The sequence below is a fragment of the Anopheles bellator genome, chromosome 1, assembly GCF_943735745.2.
Source record: "Anopheles bellator chromosome 1, idAnoBellAS_SP24_06.2, whole genome shotgun sequence".
Taxonomy (NCBI): domain Eukaryota; kingdom Metazoa; phylum Arthropoda; class Insecta; order Diptera; family Culicidae; genus Anopheles; species Anopheles bellator.
In genome coordinates, this window is record NC_071285.1 from 55,732,179 (window position 1) to 55,750,728 (window position 18,550).

Consider the following 18,550-nt stretch of genomic DNA (forward strand, 5'->3'; position numbering starts at 1 on the left):
CACCGTCAATCGGAAACGACAACCTACACAAGCAGCAACATGGTGATTGCTACCCAGATACGCCCCTGCAGCAGCAGCGGCCTCAACGCCGGTGATAGCAGTGCCGAGGAGCAATCGATTGGGGCCACCGTGCGACAAACCCTTCAGTGCGCGAACCGCGAAAGCCGGGCCATTGTTGGGTTGTCTGAATCAATTCACGCACTGTCGAAGACACCGGAGGAGTTCCTGTTTTGCTTCCTGGCCACCGGCACGGATCACATGCACGAGGTGCTGTTGGAAGCATTCTGCTTCGAGCACGACATTTACATAATTAAGGTGAGTGTGCCGCGGGAAAGCTGCTGCGCCCCGTCCCGAAGCATCAGGAACGCTTCGATGAGTTGACGGCCACACCGAGGCCGCGCATTGCAAAAATAGGAAAGAGTTCACAAATTTAACATACCGTTTCTCGCCGTTTTCTCCCCTTTCAGCTTGATAACGCTGATAAACTGAGCCGCACACTGGGATCCACTCAACTGGCGTCCTGTGCCCTGGTTCAAAAACGGGGACCGGAGACTGTGACCCTGGCCGAGGATGAGCTGGTGGACTACTGTGAGGCACACTGGGAGGAGCCAATCAAACCGATCGTTAAGCTGCCGGAGAAGTAGTTGCGCGTGGAAATCCCATCCGAACGAGGATCGGATTAACATGTGAACCTACAAAGAGTGAACCATCAGTGAGCTGCTGCAACAAGGAAGCATTGTGTGTGGAAAATTCACCTTCCTTTGCAACTCAGTGGGTGGTCACCGTCAAGCCAGCGGCCAGTTCAGAGCAGTGCACTGTTGAAAAGTCATGTCCCAATAATGATTGGGCAGTGTTACGGACAGATTTACGCTGTGCTGCAAGTTTGCCCAAAAGTTTGTGAAACGTTCGTGGTGCATCAATCTACATAAAGCTTTGGATTCCTTCTAGTTACGAAGGAAAAGGAAGAAAGTGAAAGACACAGACGTTAGAAGAACATAAACTAGACCTTCAAAAGGAAGCTACTCAGTGCGAAGATGATCAGTTTTAAGGATCAAACCGTAGTATGTTTCCGAGAAGATCGAATAATTGTAGAAGTAATTTAGTAGTAGTAGGAGCGAACAACGTTTTAATTATAACAACGGAATACGTTACCTAAGTTCGAGTTGGCGCCTATCAAGACTAAGTGATAGACGATGTTCAAAAGGAATGATCAATACAATAAAAAATTGAATCCAAAATCTCGCCTTGATGAATATTTAATTCCGAAAACCTAAAATAAGATTCTTTCACAGCGCACATAATTTTTTCAGCAATCAATAATCATAATTACAAATCAGATGAAATGGATAAAATTAGGGGCTTTGCGGGAAAGATTGGGTCAGAAGTGTATTGAGTCTTATCTCCTGCAAGAAGGCTCGTTTCTCCTGATTTTAGCTACTTCTCTTACCCTGATCGCTTGCTTGAAGTAGATTCGCAGTCAGATAGTCGTGTTATCTTTAAACTTTCTCTGGTGCGGAAATATCGGAACTCGTGTTTGCGTTCTGCACCAATTAGGGCATGACCGCGGGTTCAGTTTAATCTGCAAGGGGGTAAAGTTATTGCATCATTTTGCATCATACGCGCCCCTGAAGACAGTGGCCTCCTGTCTCGCGAAGGGAAGGGGACCACGTGCCGCGCCTCTTCCTTGACATGCCCCATCCGTTTTATCTCAAGTGATTCATGTCCGTACATGTTTCGTCCGTAAAGAATCAGCTGTGTTAGAGCGCGCCGACAGGAAAAATCACGCAAGCGCGGAGCTGGGTTGCAATTCATTCATGGCCCGCGAACGAGCCAATCCAAATGCCGCCAAAACGCGCCAGTGTTGGTGAGGCCGCAAAACGGCGTTATATACCGGATAAAACCACCGTACTCAGGAAACGCTGAATCATTCTCCCGCGAGTCGCGATCCGGACCGTGAGACAATAACCGCGTCTAGAGAAAGCAGCCAGTTCGCTCATATTTCACAACATTAGCCAAGGCGCGCGCGTGCACTTGTTAACGAGGTCAAGCAACTCGAAAGCATACCAGCATCATAAGGATGGTTCTGAATCAAACGGGTGCGTTGGAAATGAATGCCGGATTCCAAACGGTGGGCGTTGGGGCGAGTGCAAGGAAAGCGCTGCTGAGTGCACTTCAAGATAAACGGCTGGTGATAGGGCTGGGAAGTGCAATTCGCAGCCTAGCTAAGGAACCGGATCAGTTTACGTTCTGTTTTCTGGCGCCAGCCCATCACGACGACAGTGGCGCGCATCTGCAGGAAGTGCTGCTGGAGGCGTTTTGCCTAGAGCACGATATCTACATTATACGGGTAAGGATGGCGAAATTCGAATTAGAAAATATGTGTAAAAACTTACCAATTGTATGCCTGTCTCTTTATCCGTAGGTCGACAGCGCTTACAAACTCAGCCGACTCGTACAATCTTCGACGGAAACTTCATGCGCTTTGGTACGGAAACTATCGACGAGAATGATCCGCCGAATGACGAGCGCTTACCGCCGTTCTGAAAGTATTCTGGTCGAGCACTGTGAGCTGTACTTGGATGAGCCTCATAAGCCCGTCATTAAATTGCCCGAAAAGTGAACGCTGACAGCAACAGATACTGAGAACCAAATATGGAATAGATCACATCGAGAGTGTGTCCACGCAGCGGTAGATTGCGAAATGCTAATCGCAAGATCGTCCTCAATCGTCAGGAGCGGCAACTAATCGACACAGAGCCGGTGTTCAGATTCGCGGAGGCGATGGTCACTTGCAGAGGAATCGGGTAATTTCAAGGAATCAACGACAATAGAATCAGTACCCGAAGCTGAACTCTTTTGTGCTCCCGACCCCTCACAATCGTAATCAGAATTACGGATAATCTTCGCACGATCGCTGAGTAAACATTGGAATAGCGCAAAACAGTTTCGCCGTTAGTAACTGACAGCGAAACGCGCGCGTTTAGAGTTGCATAGTCGAGTTCAGGTGGCAGCTCCTTCATAAGTGGCTGCGTTCTGGCAGTCGTTTAAAATATTTAAACTAGATTAGAGCTAAAATTGCAATGCACGTGATATAAATAAAATGACTCGTGTCTTATGAAAATACACCTTAAAAATTCTTTTAGTTTTTTTCTTTTTATTACGCGTTCACGACCGTGTGCAATTCAAGCAGCGAAACGATATTTCACTGCACGAAGTAACGGGATGAGCCGGTTCTCTTATTATTGCTCTACTTACGATATGATACAATTCTTATTGTCCTTCTCATAGTGCTGGCTACCGACACCGGTCGCCATTTGAAGTTGCTTGCGCTTGCGTGCGCAAGCCAGTGAGTTGTTTGGCATGTAGTGAATCCGTGTACCTCCGTAGGAAGTGCGCCGCGGAGGCAATTCATACACATCATCATCCGCGCTGGAAGAGCTGGAGGAACATGTGGAGCAAATGCTGTGAGTATCTGAATCCGCGACCGATTGCCGCTGCTGCGGCCCATCTCGGTAGTGATTGTATCGCACGTGGTCAGTTTCGTCTTCCGCTGGTTCGTCGTCGTCCGAACCGTAGCTTTTCCGATGACGATGAGCATCAGTTCCCGCCGTTCGACGTCGCCTGGGTGAGCGTCGTGAGGAGGAGCTACCGTGACGATCGTGTGGCGATTGCTTCAGTTGATCATGTTGATTGTGATGGCGCCTGGATGATGATCCCGTTGCGCTGTCGCTCCGATCGTAATCCGACCTACGTTTCGACGATTTTGATGTCCGACTTCGCTGCCCTCCGCGCTGACAGTGGCTCTTTGTTCGTGGTAGCGAGTCTTGGAAGTCCCCTTCGAATCGTACCTCTTTTTTAATTACTACAAATGAAAGAAATGAAACGTTACTTCGTAGAATACATTCAAACTCTTTCCGAGCATACCTATCGGTGGCGGGGTCGGAAGCTCCACGATCGAATGGGAAGCATCCGAGGCGTTTTGGTTCTGTTCGTCGGCATCTTCTATGCACACCGCGTGGCTTTTTTCTGCTGGCAGCGGGCTGTTGGCGTCGCTGAAGCTGGGCGACGAAACGTGCATGCAACGGGTCAGTTCCGGCATCGAGGATGTTAGGATCGGTCCGGCGGCCGTAACAATGCTACTACCCCCGGTGCTGTCGGTTGCAGTCCTTGCCACCATTTCGCTACCCACACGCTCCGTGTGCCAGTGCTGCTCGAGACATAATCCAACATCGGTCAGATCGAACGGCTGTCGGCATCGATCTTTTTGCAGCAATCTGTTCAACTCGGGAGAACACTGTGGGATGCGATTCCGATTCGAGTTTCCCGTCACACGCTGCTGACGATCCACGTCCCCCTGGGGGTTTTGTACTTCGTCTTCCATGGCCCCGCACGACTCGTGAGTGTTCGTCGTAAGGGTGGCTAACGTTGTGCTAGTGTTTCCCGTTGCTGCCGACGTCGATGTGGCCGTAGTGGCCGCCGTGTAGCAGGACACCGTCATCTCGTCGTTACCATTATCGTCAAAGTTGTGCTCACCGCTAGCAGGCCCCGAGTGTTCAGTTTGCGGCGACTTGCCACCTTCGGGACTTTTAAGCGAATCGGGTGATTTTGGCATGCTGGGAGAGTACGTTCTCGAGTGCTCGTCGTTGCTGTCCATTATGCGTTTATGCTCGGTTCCACCAACGTTCGCCAGCATGGACCGGTGGTGGCGAACATTTCCGTCCGAACTGCAGTGTAGCATCGTTGTGGCTGCCGGCAGAGAGCCTTCCGATGGTGTCGGAGGCTCCCCTTTACTACACGCTATGGAGCAGTAGATTTCTCCACGCCGGGGTAAGAATGGCCGACCCAGCAACGAGCAGCGGCAGGTGGTGCAGGCAAAGCATTGCTCCGTCGCGTGCCAATGCTGCCCATCGTGGCTCATCTGCCCTTGGTCCACGCCGATTGGCTCGCTACAGAAGTCACAGTACTCGGCAAACATGGCGTCAAAGCAGTGCAAACAGTATGGCTTTCCATCTCTCATGATGTATCTAAGAAGCGAAGAAGGGAGTACATTACAGAAACTAGCTGGTTCGCCGACTTCAACTAGCCTTTATCGACTTCAACTAACCTTTGTCCGCCCAACTGCTTGTCACACTCGAAGCAGGCGAAATGTTTGATATGCCACGCACGCCCCTCCGCTTCCGTGCACTCGTCGGCCAGGATAATCTGCAAATCGCCAAGCGGTCAACACAATGCGGTAATGGAGTGCGCCCGCAAAACAATGCCTCACCTCATCGCAAGCTGAACACCGTGGTTTGAGTGTTTCGGCGTGGTGCCGACCACAATACAGACGACCTTCGCGGTGGAAATAGATCAGATCGACCAACAGCTCCTTGCAGACGCAGCACGCGAAACAGGCCGGGTGCCAGCACGTGTTAGGTTCAAATCGCGAAGCAAACACCATCATGTCGCCTGACGACGCACACTCACCGCACTGCAACGAGGGAAAAGTGTTAGGCATCACCGCGAGTGCGTTATGAACATAGCAACCTTTGCTACATTTACACGATTTACTCACGCGTTCACATATCAGCGTCGTCGATAGTTGCTTCACGGTGCCACGGCCCAGTGCTTCCCGCTTGCGTTGCGCCGAAAAGAGCTTCAGTTCTTTCCTTTCTTCATCGGTCAGTGAGTGGCAGTAGCGGACCTGAAATTTGGACAAACCGACAAGTGTGTAATTAGTGCCATATTTGCGGCGAATCGATGGATCCGTTTACCTCATTATCGTGCGGCGGAAGCTGTTGGAGCAGCTGCCGTACACGGTGTCTCTCACCGATACTGTTCACGTAGGGCACCTTGTCCTCCGGGATGGCCGAGAAGTATAGGTGCACCTGTGAAAAAAGAGTAGTATGATACAGAACGAAATGGCAATCGATAACAGAATACTGAACCTTTGAAGAGCAAAGTAAGGCAGGTAACATGATTAAAAAATGGCCTTAAAAGGCTTAATAGTAACACTTCCTGCAAGGACCAACTGCTGATGGAAGGTAGTGAACAACTTGTGTCGTTCAAAACATCTGCTAACCTTGTTTACTGAAATGGGTTTCGTCTCTGTAAAGTTTGTGTAGAGAGCTGGTCCTTCTCGCAGAAACGGAGCATAAACATTGCTTCTTAAAGACATTTTCGTTTCAGATCATGGCATACCATTTCCTAGTTATTGGGCATCAAATTAGAGAGAGATCACAGATGGAGTCGAAGCGACCGTAGAAATGAGTGGATCACGATCATCACCGGTCACCGGTACAGTTGGCCGTAAATTCTTTGATTATGCAAAACAGCACCCAAGAGCACCTCGACTGAGACTCTGCGGTATGAACAATAGTTATGCAAGAAAAAAACATCACTAGCCGGAAGATACTGTGTGTCCCAGGTGTTATTACGTTCTACCGGATGCTTCAATGTCTGTCGCCATTCCGGCGACAAGCGCCCGGCGGGAATCAGGCAGCTGCGCACACCTTGCACGGCAAGGGTACACAAATTGCCTTCCGTTACGGATGTAAAGTATATGTCCCAAACAGTTTTAATCACACTTATCTTGCCGATGGCTCCCTTGCGTAGTATAATTAGTACGGGGCGTGCCGGTGGGTGCCATCGGGTTGACACCGGCGGGAGGAAGCCCTGTAAACTGGAATTATAATTCCCTCTATTAACATCGCGCTCCATCTCCATCAGACGTCCCGGAGCCCCGAGGGGCAGCACACTGTATAATGCGCCGCTGCGCGACATTCGGTTTGCGTAAGAGGGCAACGTACTTTACGCAAATAAAAGCCAAGTGTCGCCCAGACCCAAGTAAGCCCAAGTGCCGTGCCGTGAGAGGCCAGCTCAAGAAAATCATTCCAATCGCATGTTCTAGATCGAGCAAACCCAAGAACTGGTTCTGGGGGCCGTGATGCAAAGTGTGTGCGATTTTATCCGCGTTCCTAAGCGCGAAGACGATCGGACGCGGGTAGAGGGCCCGATGTATCGGGGCGGGTGTGGGGATCGAGTTTAAAATGATTTCTTCTGCCCATGGCGTTGTTTCGTGGCCCGAGCTGTAAGGTGTCTCTAGGGTCGGGTCGACCAGACCAGTGCCATCTGCGGAATGTGCCAACTCGCAGAGGATCGTTTTCGTGTGCCCCGGGATCGCACTCGACGATCCTCTGGCGAGAGCACAATAACTTTATCGCTGTGTGCTGCTGTGGCCATTGGCTCTTTGTTTTCTCCTCTTCGGCTCCTTCTTCGACTCATAACTTTATGCTGCTGACCGACGGCGGCAGCATTTATTACGCCGTCGAACTAGTTTTCTTGCTGCTTCTCGTTTACTAACTCTCACTTATTGCGCACACCGGTGAGCTGGCTACCATTTTGCCATCTTTAAATCTTCCCCACCGGGTCGGGTCGGGAGACTAATAAAAAAAAAGGACCCTCTCACAACACTGGGCGCTCTGGGGTGTAATTATGAAATTCCAATCTACTCGTCCAGCTCCGTGTGCCCGAACCTGAATCCGCACCGGCGCGTATTCCTCGCAACGTACCTGATCCGGGCGCAGTCCTGGCGGCACCCAGGTGTACTCTTCGAGCGCGCAGCCACTATCATCATCCGACTGCGAGTAGTTATGACCTCCCGCTACCATGCCACCGGCTGCTGGCCCCTGACCGCCGCCTGCCGCCGGTCCCGCCGCTACCGGGCCCACCGCTCCTGCCCCGTTGCCGCCTCGCGTTGGTCCAGCCGCGCTCGGGTCGAGCTGCAAGTGCGCCGCGTGCAACGATGAGGGACCCCCGATCGGGTAGGAGGACGGTGCGTGGTGGTGGTGTGGCAACGGTGGTCCCACTAGAGCCGTGCCAGACGAGGGAAGCGAACCGTACGGTTGGTGGGACGCTACGATCGACGGATAAGACTGCGGATGCTGCTGCGGATGGTGCGGATAGAAATGGCGCGCCGTGTTCGTGGTGGTGGTGCCGCAGGAAGTGGACGCCGATGCCGGTAAGCCATCGGTCTGCAATGGCGGCAGCATAAAACAATCCCCACCGCTTCCTCCAGCGGCTGTTGGGAGGCCCATCGGCGCCATAGCCGGTTGCTGATGATGGTGTTGTTGCATGTTAGGACCTCCGCCCGGTTGCTGCTGCTGTGCCGGCGGATACTGAAACGGCTGGGCTGACTGCTGGATGCTGGGCAGGTGCGGCAGGGGTTTGCCGCTGTGCAGGTTGGGCGGCGAGTGCGGGCTACGCATGGGACTCCGGCACCCATCATACTGATAGTAGGGATGCTCTAGCGATGATTGCTGATGCTGCTGCTGCTGTTGATGATGTTGCTGAACCGCGGGATTCGCTTTTTGGTATGGATACATTTGTACTGATGTGAGCAACGATGACACGCTGGAAAGACACGAAGAAGCAGGACACGAAAAAACGGTGAGTTTGATAGCATTTAATTACTTCACATGCATAATGAGAAAATGGAAATGCAATTTAATTCCTCGGTTGCCACGAGAAAACGCTTTAAATGTTAATTTTACTTTCGCGCAACACAAGCACAGGAAACTGAGGCCCCGGAGTCAAAGGAACGAGTAACTCCTTGTTACTCGCCCAACGTATGGCACGTGGTGACACCGCTTTGGCTACCAAATGCAGTTTTACGTGCAAAACCGATTCTTCCGCCGGAGAAATTCCTTTCACCAACAACAACAGGCAACCACATCCACATCCCAATTTGCGGCTCGGTCAGTGCAGTGGCCAATTTGTGGCTCGGCGTTAAGCCTCTGGTCAATCTGCGCCCGCTGATAGTTTAATCAGCGAGCGATGCCCAAAAGAGAACGTCAGAATTGGATATTGTGGTCCTGGAATTGGTCCGCTTTCGCAATGGTCCGTGCCGACCGACTGCACGAGAAACGAAAGTCAGACAACAATTAACGGTTTAGTTCCAACAAATGTTGGCAGCAAAATTTGCAGCACCCTGAAAACAAAACCTGACTTAACGAACAGCCGGAACAGCAATGAGAGATAAGGTAGGCAGGTTCCTATCTGTCGGTTTCTGCCTTCAATCCGGTGTTCCGGAAGGCTCCGAACCTCGATCTTATCATCCTGTGACTAGTGTTTATCAATGAACTAATAATGTGGATGTAGGACTTTCGGCTAGTGACTAGTGTCCCCTGGAGTATGAAGGATGACTTTGATCTTCCACTCATGGTCTGAGAAGTGGTGGTTTGAGAAGTAGTCAGATTTACGTCATTCAAGTCATTCTCTTTTGATTGTGGCACCACGCGCCCAACGGCAGAAGGAATCCCGGCGAGCCATCATCGGCGGATCTCTATCTAATGGACGCGAGGATCACCTTTCTCCGTGGTCTCGGGTGGAGGTGCTGCCATCCCGCGTCCAATGTTTACTCACTCATTGTTGTTTGATACGAGTATTGCTGGCTGTGCTGCCGTTGATGGGGAAACTCCGCCCAGCAACATTCCATTGGCACCGGAACCTCGGGCCGCCACCGCCGGCGGCGACAACGCTGACGATGATGGATGGCCGGTGGTCCTAATATGTTGCTGACGGCTCGAGATGATGCCGTTCTGGCCGTGGAAGAACGAGCTGACCGGAGCGGCACATCGCGGCAGCCCGACCGGATGATCCGCCAGATCCGACGACGCTGGTTGTTGTTGCTGGTCAAAGTTGAGCATCTGTAGCTCTTCGCTGCTCAGATGGAATGTCCGGCGCATGCCGGCTCGTAGATGCTCGACCGGAGGCGACGGTTGCCGGGCGTCCACGTTGATGCCACTGTCCGAGCGCTGCTCGTCCACCGACTGCTGATCCGGGCTCGGCATGCCGAGGAGAAACGACTCGTCCAGCACGGTCACCCGCTTCCGCAGGATTCCCGAGTGGTTCGGTGGTGCGCGAGGCGAGACGTGCTCCTCCACCGCAGCAGCAGCAGGAGCCGTGGGGGTCGCTACTGACGGCATGGCCACGCTCGAGCGTGAGGAAGCCGATTTGACGACCGGCGCACTGTGCTGGAACTGGAAGTCCGCGTCCGCGGGGTAGTGTGGAGAACGCCGGGACCCCCCACTGTCGGAGGTCCCACTGGTGACGGAGGCCATCTGTTTGGCGCTCGCGGCAGCCAACCGCTCCGAGGCGGCCTTCCCGTAGATCTGGCGGTAGTACTTGTCCTGGTTGCCGTAAAGGAAGCACACCTTCCACCACTGCTTCGTGATGGCGGCGGCCGCCGCCGTGCCGCCGGTGCCACCGACCACCCGTTGCTCGGTGGCAGGTTTTGCCGTCGAGGTGGTCATCGCCGTGGACTTGGACCTGGCGGGACTTTCACCGTTGGCCATCCCCGGTCGGTTTTCTTCTTGCTGCTTTTCGTAGCCACACTTTCACACGTTTCACCCAACGAACGAGGATGACGAAAACGAACACCGGAACATTCTCACCGTTCCATCACCATCACTGGGACTCTTCTGACTGGGTCTGTTGCGCGCGCGTCTAACGTTTTTATTCAACTTTAACTTTTTTTGAAGGATCGACTGCGAAAACGAATTCTGTTGGAGTTGCACTATTTTCAGTCGGAGATTTGGAATCGCAAAGACGTGGATGTGCCAAGAAAACGAATGGATGGAACCGAAGCAGGACCCACCCTCTGATACGTCCCAAAACGCCTTCCCTAGCGCGTCGGTATTGTGGCATTCGGCAGTGCGCAGCGCAGCGGTTAGCAATTTGCCAAACCAACAGAAAAAAAAAACATGGTTGTTAATTAATTCGAAAAACAAGTTTTCGGTTTCGGGAGATAAAAAATCACATTAGAGCTGCGCGGCTTTTATCCCGTGACCGGGCGCGCCTGACAAGAACCAAGCCAGGGTGGGGGACAGGGTGAAGTGTGAATGTGCATGACTGGGCACATTGCTTCACTCACAACCCACAGGCCCCGCCGGCCTCGATCCTCCCCGCGATCGGACACACGCGATTGATGGGTGTTTCCAACGGCGCGCAGCAGATCGAATTGTAGAGGCGGATGGATCCGATCGAATCATAATTATGATCAGAACGGAACGGACAAAAAACAGAACGGGTGATTTAATAAATCATTCACGTACTTAAAAACAATTAACTAAAGGACCGAAAAAGCCAAGCACCCGAGAGCGTGGATTCGTTCGCGGAGCCAATGAAGCGGATGACTGTGAGATGCCAGCTAGTCAGCCAGCAGCAGAAGAATTATTAACCTCTGGCCGCGCGCTTTCAGCAGGTCCCCACTACATCACCTTTCTTCGGGGGGCGCCCGAAACCCGTTCTACACCCACCCACCCACCAGCAGTCCATCATCATGCCCAGAGATGCCTTGCCGATGGGGAGTTGAGATGCTCATAAATCCGTTTGGCGATTGATTGGATTGGACCACGGTGTTGGCGGCCAGCCATCCAGGCCAAGCCAAGCATCCAGACGGTGGATCGTTAATAGGATGATTTGACCCGCAGCAGCCCCGGGATCTGCACCCCAAGCTGCCATTGGCTATAGCCGAGATATGGATGTTTCTGATTATCATGTCCCGTTAGGAGCTGGTGGTGGCGTGCCATCGCTAAAACAAGCCCTTTAATTTCTGTTTGTGGCCTCTCCCGATGTCGACGACGGCACTGGGGACGGAACGGAGAAGTGTGCGCTCCTTTTTTAAACCTTTCGGTTGTGGCTTCAATCGCAAGCTTCGGACGTCGGACACCGGCTCTTGTAAGGCGCCCGGATCGGGAGGAGGATCAACCCACCGCCAACGTTAACCCGTATCGCGTGGAAAGCAAGATCCTTATCCCTCCACAGGCATTCTAATGGATCGTAAACTGGAAACAAAAGGTTGGATCCAGTTTTTCAGCGGTGTAGTCGAAAACATATGCTCATTTGTTGGTGAGATTCGTTTAATTCATCGCCAAAAATGGGACCCACCAAATTGGACAGTCGGGCACGAACACACGAAGATTACCATATCAAGTTCCCGAACGACACGGGCGTTTGGCACGGGCATTTCTTGAAAAACCGGGAGACCATAAACCGAGAAACTGGAAGACCGACCAACCACTTTTTAGTGCTCGGTATTTTACGGGCCGGGCACCATATTGTTCCCAGGCGCAGCCGGAAACCGGAACGGTGGCTCTATTGCGCGGGAACATGCAACGCGTCCGCGCGTGCGCTCCCGGAGAGGTCACGGAGAAATGAAACGAACCCATTTTTCGGAAATCGGATCGGAATCGTAACACGCAAAAACCCTATTAAATCTCGCCCCGCGGTAATGTGGGAATTGGGCGCAATGGGAAATCCGCGCTATTCAAACACCGTAGAGAGCCGCCCGAATACTTTCCAAAGCCCCGGTGGTCACCTGCCGTGCTTTGGTGAATGATGAATGATTTTATGCCGTTTTGTGCGGAAGGAAAAAAACAGACGGAAAGCTTTTCCCCCCGACCTTTTCGGGGAAATCGCCACCAAACGAAAAGGGGCGCGCGCACGCGCGCGATCCACAAACCATTTTTCTCCTGCCGAATGAGAGATATAAAATGTGAAACCTCGGGGAGACACTTTACCGCGCGAGCAAGTTCCGTACCGAAACGGGCCCGCGTGGTGGGCTCAGCCATCAATCGCTGGGACGGCGCACAATTTAACGCATCCGTGCGCGGGGGTTTACTAATTAATTGAACGCGGTGTGAAGTGTGAAAATTAACATACAAGCAAACTATTTCGCACCTCTCTCGGTCGCGGGGTTTCGGTCGCCATCAAATATCACACCGCGATGTGAGAGAGAGGACGTGTTGTTGTGTTCGGAGATGTCTTCCATAGATGGCGGGGCAACCACTCGAATTAGGCAACTAATTACAGGCTCCTAACGAGGGCCATTTTGTTACACAGACCCCCACGGACAAGGCATTATGTGAGGGACATTTCGACGCTTGATGTAGGTTTAGACTGAACACGGTGGGGGCTCTAAGAATGTTTCACCCGGAACACAGTCATTTGTTGATCGAGCCATCCGTGACTATGGAAGGGAGACCTAATGGATCATCCAGCATGATACAGACATTATAGGTCGACAGCTTTTCGATGTACCTCAGGCTTACACCTTGCTATTACGCTCACATCTTGTTTGGAAACGGTCAAATCTGGGGTTACAGAGAGCCTGTATGATCCCAGCACTCACATATGCATCTGAGATAAGAACTCGCTGTAGTGCAGGGTATAAGCCTCGCCAGGCTCCGGTGGGTTGATCATGTCATGAGCTGGGCGGATGACGAACGCGCGTCTCGCTCGTCCGGGAAACATTCTCTTTTGAGGGGCTCTCTACAGCCGGAAATTGTTTGATCAACGTGAACGAAGGTTAAAGGTCTGGTCTCTGTTGCATCACCGTGTTGTTGCATTATGCTCTCTTTATCACCCCCTAATTGATGTGGGCCGCCACCGACCGACTCCCATTGAAACCCTTTCAAGTTCATACGTGTGTAACGGGGCTAGGATGGCTGATGAAATTGTATCTCGATTCCACACGCCTTTTCTTCGCGGGCTCTCACGGGCTCAGCGAAATGAAGATGCGGTCGGTCGGTCGGGTGGTGAATGATAAATCACATTAGCAACGGCACTCTGTACGGCACTAAAGCCGAACGACCGCATTGAAATGGTACCGGGTTCGAGTTCGCACACTTCCCATGTTGCCATGTTGCGTGCGTGCGTGCGTGTTGGTGGTATATTAGCCCCAGCCGTTGGAGCTGGTCTCAACAAAATATGGCCCGTTTTTTCCTGCCCCGTCAAGGCGCACATCAGGAGCGGTAAAGCAGACCGGCTCGGGCTCGGCTGCGGTTCCGCCGTATGTGTAATGAGAATTGATGAGAAGCGGAAAATTTAAATCCGACTAATTAGAAAATAAAATGTGGATTACCACCACCGTTGTGTGTGTTCGTTCGGGGATTTGGGTTCCCGATTTGGGATGGCTCGGGTTTGGACTCTATATGATTTACCATACAGACAGCCTCCTGGCCTCCTGGCCACAACACGTTTTCGGAGCTCGATCTGTTCGACCCAAATTTTCCAATCGCACCCCGAACCCCCAGAGTTCGGGTTTATTGTTAGGTGCGCTCTGGCGAGGTGCTGTAAAGTGTAACCTGTTGCGCGATGGATCAGCTCGAGCATCGAGCAGGAATGCCGTCGAAGCGCTAAGTCCTCAATTGTGACCATAAATACAGACTTTTAAGACCCCTACTAACACGCTTTCGAAAGAAGAAGATTCCAGAGTTTGTGACCGAGTGACGGGGTGCCCATAAAGTGCTCGAGTTACTCGGCGGCGGCCCACTCAACTTGCGTACGCCGCAGTTTGATCCGAAAAAAGCACAATCAAACAGCACATCGAATCGAGCCCCCAAAAAAATGGGTGGCCCCAGCTTCGGTTGGCTGATGATTTTACGCCGTTCACACGCGCGACACACTGCGGAACGCGGCTTCTCGCCGAATGCGCACGAGTAATCAACCGAGACCGTCTTCGTGGACCGAAGCCAGCCAAGGGTGTGCACTAAATCCGATGGCACAGAGACCTCTTTCGCCTCTCGAGGGGTTATCATTGCGGTGCGACCAGACGAGCAATTTAGGTGAAAAGCTCTCGGGCCGCTGAAGAAGATCACCCATCGCCAGCGTGCCCAGGGTCAAATGGGGCACCACCTCCGGCACCGCGCGGAGACCAATTTGGGGAGAAACATCGATTCGATGGCCCCACCGTGGCTTCAGCGCTATAAAGTGCAGCCCTCGATTCGATCTCAAGACGACTTCAGGGATTTGGAGTTGTAGAGAATCTTAGCAACCTCAGCCCTTTTAAAGTTTAGACATCTTTCAGTTTGGGGCCCCGATTGGCCCCGATTGTTGCTCACCCTAATGGGCTGGAATTAATCCTGTATCATTTCTAAAACAGAAGGCAGAGTTCGAAACACTATCACATCACGCGGCTCCGGAGCCTGCAGCTCCACACATGCACACACCGGGGCCGAGATTGTGCATAACACACATCGCTATACACCACAATTAGGTGCCCACGTCCACTTTCAACACGAACAGCCGGAGGCGGCTGCAGTAGCGGCGGTGGCACCGTTTTTGCGCGCCCGGGACCGATTTTCATAATTAAGGTTAACGAAAACTTTAAGAAATCGGCCCAAAACTCGTCCGTCAAGTGGCCTAAACCGCCATTAACATTCGGAGAGCGCTCCGGGCGCTAGTACGGCCGTCCCGAGCGAGCGGGCGCACTACGAAAATACAGAAAAAATATCCGAAAATATCGGACGAAATCTCGGTCCCTCTCGGTGGTGGCATTAGGGAAACGGGAACCTGTTTTTCGAAATGCACTCACGCCGCTCACAGTGCGCAACTATTTCATTTCGCTTTGGGCGGTAGTGCTGCACCCCAGCCGGTGTTTCTGTTTTTCGGTTCCCAACGCCCAACATCGATGCATTTGCTGCATCGATCTTTTGTAACAGACGCATTAAAAGTGCGCCATGCAGTGCGCGCGAGGCCACAACACTGCACCGCCGCAAGGCACATTTCGCAGCTAAATGGCGTTGCTGCTGCTGCACTTTTAAAACGCCACAGAGTGCCACAGAAATCCCCAGCCCCCGAGTGGGGTTCGTCGCTACATAATTGAAAGCTCATTGAGGAGTTTCTGCATCCCGAGCGAGGGAACCGCGAGCAACGCTGTAGGAAAACCGGGAAAAAGCGGGCAAACGGGACAAGAATTCTCAGCTCGTTCCGGCACTCTCCCCGCAAACTCTTCCAGAAGGCACACCAGAGCACGGTACCAGCCACCGCTAACGGCACAAAATCCCTGGCTCTCGTCGCAGGCGTTCTGCATGCGTCTGCTGCAGCGTCTGCGCTGCATAATAATATGGTCATAATAACCCGACGCAATTACTTGCGCCGGAAAGGAGGGTAAAAAAAGGGCCATCGCGAATATCACCAGCGGAGGAATATTAGCGTGTGGTTACGTCGTGTACTGCAACGAGCCTGTTTCGTTTCGTTTTTTTTTGGTTCGCTGCCTTCAGATCTCCAGGTAATTATTATAACTTGTTTTTTTCGGGGTTCTTTTGCACCCTCCGTTGAGTTTTCAAAAATAAATTTTAATGATCAACGCACACCACACAGCATTTGCTGCCTGCAGGGTCTCGGTTTGGACCTCGGTTCGACGCGCAAACGAAGATGTAAAGCAGCTCGAGAGCATGGCTCGAAGGCCAATAAAATGTTAAGAAAAGCCACGCACACCCATTGCAGCGTTGCGCGTTTGGGAACTAAAGTAACGCGTAAGAAAAACGGACACCCGGTGGCCGTTCTGGTCGGAAGTAAAAATAACGAACGAGAACGAAGATGGGTGTGCAGGTGCGTCGCCCTGTTTATGAGCGCAATAGGTTCTCGTAGGGCTGTGTGAGTTTAGCCCTCGGACGCACCCTGCGCGTCCAACAAGATCCCTGTTGGTGCTGGGCGCAAATGGTAGCTGTCGATTCGCGCGACACCGCATTAGCAAATCCCTCGATCGTGGGGAAACTATGCAGCCACAGACACGACACAGATTTAGAAGCTACAGCAGCCCGAAAACCTCCGGAAGGGAAAGTTTCCGTTCCCGAAAAGTGAGGCATTTCTAAGTCCCTGCATCGCTGCTAGAGTTATGCGCATTGTTAGTCGCGGGAAGCACTGTGTTACAATGTCTTCTGGGGGGCAACAACAGATTGAGTCCGACACTTTGGGTAAGTGGACTGAGTGACTTGATTAAGTGACCGCGACAAAACGGTCAACGGTCGCCTGCGGTTCGTCGCTTGTCGAAGAGTCTTTTGATTGGCGACGCGATCGATCGTAGTGCGCGCTAATGGAATAACTTTCTCTCCATTCCCTCTTCCGGTGCCGTCTCCTTTGCCCTTTTTCTTCGGATTTTATCAACGTCCTGGGATCGGCGCAAGTTTGTTAGATCCATTATTTTTGCGGTGGCCATTCGTTTGCTGTCTTTTCTCGCTCCCCGTGCATTGTATTGAGCCGTTCAGAATCGTAGGCAGCAATCAAGGCGATCGTACCAGACACCGTAAGCCCGAGCGCGGACGTTTGTAATTGAGAATACGTTACGTTACGTTGTCCGGTGCGGTCACTATTGTGGTACCCCACATCTCGTAATGTGTAGCCTGCGAGAACAGCGGCGCGCAGAGAAACCGTCTCTGTCGCTCTCGCTGAAAACCGAACCATTAATCATAATCAACAAACACAGCCGAACGTCCAGCCAGTCCAGCCAGCCAGCCGAGCACAGTGCCTGGTGCGCCGTTTTTATGCTTTCCCATTCCGCGATCTCCTCCGATCGCGATCACACAGCAACGCGCGGAAACGAGAAGGCGGAAGCGGGCTAAAAACTAGTTTGCCTTTCATTTTCAAGGTGCCGTAATATTTTGCTACGATCACCGTGCTTTGTCCGTTCCGCCAGTTGTGCTCGTTTCAAAGAGGCTGCGAGATACAACTTCCGGAAACTGAGTCAAAGCCGTTGATCCCGGTTATCTCCGGTGTTTCCAGAGCTTAATGCCAACACCTGTGTCCCAAACTGAACGCTTCGGAAGCGCGCCGATAAAACGCTTCTCCAATTTCAGTTTCCATAGTCTCTACGAATTGCACAACTAGAGGGCCTCCCGACGACGCACAAAATGGAACCAGGAACTGGCTGGTTTTGCTGGCGGCAATTCGCCCGTACACCGAAGGAAACGGGTTTTGGGATGCTGATTTTTTTTTTCGTCCGTAATTCGTACACATTATGGAGCAAAACCATCGCCTGCGGCGCTCGCACACACTCTTCCACTCGATGGAACAGAGGCTGTTCAATTTGAATAATCGACACTCATAAAGCGTTGCGCATTCGCCAAATAACATAAAAGGGACTCCAGAAAGCCCGAGAGTTGCATGATTTTTCTTCCACATCCGGATACATCCACGTGTTGAGCAGCCAACGTTCCTAGACACCAACACACTAGTAGCCAGTCCGAGGCCGCGATCGCTCAAGTATCCCTTCGGAGCCGGAATTGGTCGGTGAGCCAAGTGTACCACAAGAGAGGAACCGGGGCAAAAAAGCCTATTCGAAACGAGTTGAGCACCTCCCGTGTCTCGTTTCCTTTATTTTCCACATGCGCCGCAATCACCACACCGGAGCACTTGGCTACACATTCCACAGCGCTTATAAAAGCTCACCCATACACGGGCGGCGCGGCACCAACACACACTTGGCGCGATCGCGATCGTGCGCTGGTAAATGAGTGAACACACGCGGGGCCTGCTGAAGGGACGCAAGCTCGCTTCTTTTCATTCCGAAGACGCGCGGTGTGGTTCCGATCTTCGCCCCGTGTTCCGAAGGAGCTGCGTGCGCCGTTGGGCGGTTACGACGCCGTACCCAATCCACGCTGCAATTTAATGCTTCGCGCGACGTGTTTGCCTTTTACTGCCCTGCTCGCCAGCGCGCTTTCTCGGATGAACCCCGTCGCGCCGGCCTTCGCGAGACGATTGCTGCCCCTTTTAATTGAAGTGGACTTTT

The 18,550-nt window shown here is 52.3% G+C and overlaps 3 protein-coding genes across 3 annotated transcripts; 2 read left to right on the forward strand and 1 right to left on the reverse strand.

Annotated features, from left to right (window-relative positions):
• The first annotated feature begins 39 nt into the window (after nucleotides 1–39).
• Nucleotides 40–1,146, forward strand: LOC131215905 (uncharacterized). Its single transcript, XM_058210300.1, has 2 exons — nucleotides 40–315; nucleotides 468–1,146. Exons 1-2 carry the CDS (start codon nucleotides 40–42, stop codon nucleotides 642–644), a joined length of 453 nt encoding a protein of 150 aa, XP_058066283.1. The 3' UTR covers nucleotides 645–1,146.
• Nucleotides 1,147–2,077: 931 nt separating this feature from the next.
• LOC131215906 (uncharacterized) lies at nucleotides 2,078–2,620 on the forward strand. The gene is made up of 2 exons (XM_058210301.1): nucleotides 2,078–2,347; nucleotides 2,423–2,620. The coding sequence occupies exons 1-2, from the start codon at nucleotides 2,078–2,080 to the stop codon at nucleotides 2,618–2,620; spliced, it is 468 nt and encodes a 155-aa protein (XP_058066284.1).
• A 631-nt stretch (nucleotides 2,621–3,251) lies between these two features.
• LOC131215907 (protein prickle-like) lies at nucleotides 3,252–10,334 on the reverse strand. The gene is made up of 8 exons (XM_058210303.1): nucleotides 9,403–10,334; nucleotides 7,551–8,391; nucleotides 5,754–5,867; nucleotides 5,555–5,683; nucleotides 5,267–5,470; nucleotides 5,105–5,202; nucleotides 3,925–5,024; nucleotides 3,252–3,862 (listed from the first exon to the last, which is right to left on the reverse strand). The coding sequence occupies exons 1-8, from the start codon at nucleotides 10,332–10,334 to the stop codon at nucleotides 3,252–3,254; spliced, it is 4,029 nt and encodes a 1,342-aa protein (XP_058066286.1).
• Between the last annotated feature and the right edge of the window lie 8,216 nt (nucleotides 10,335–18,550).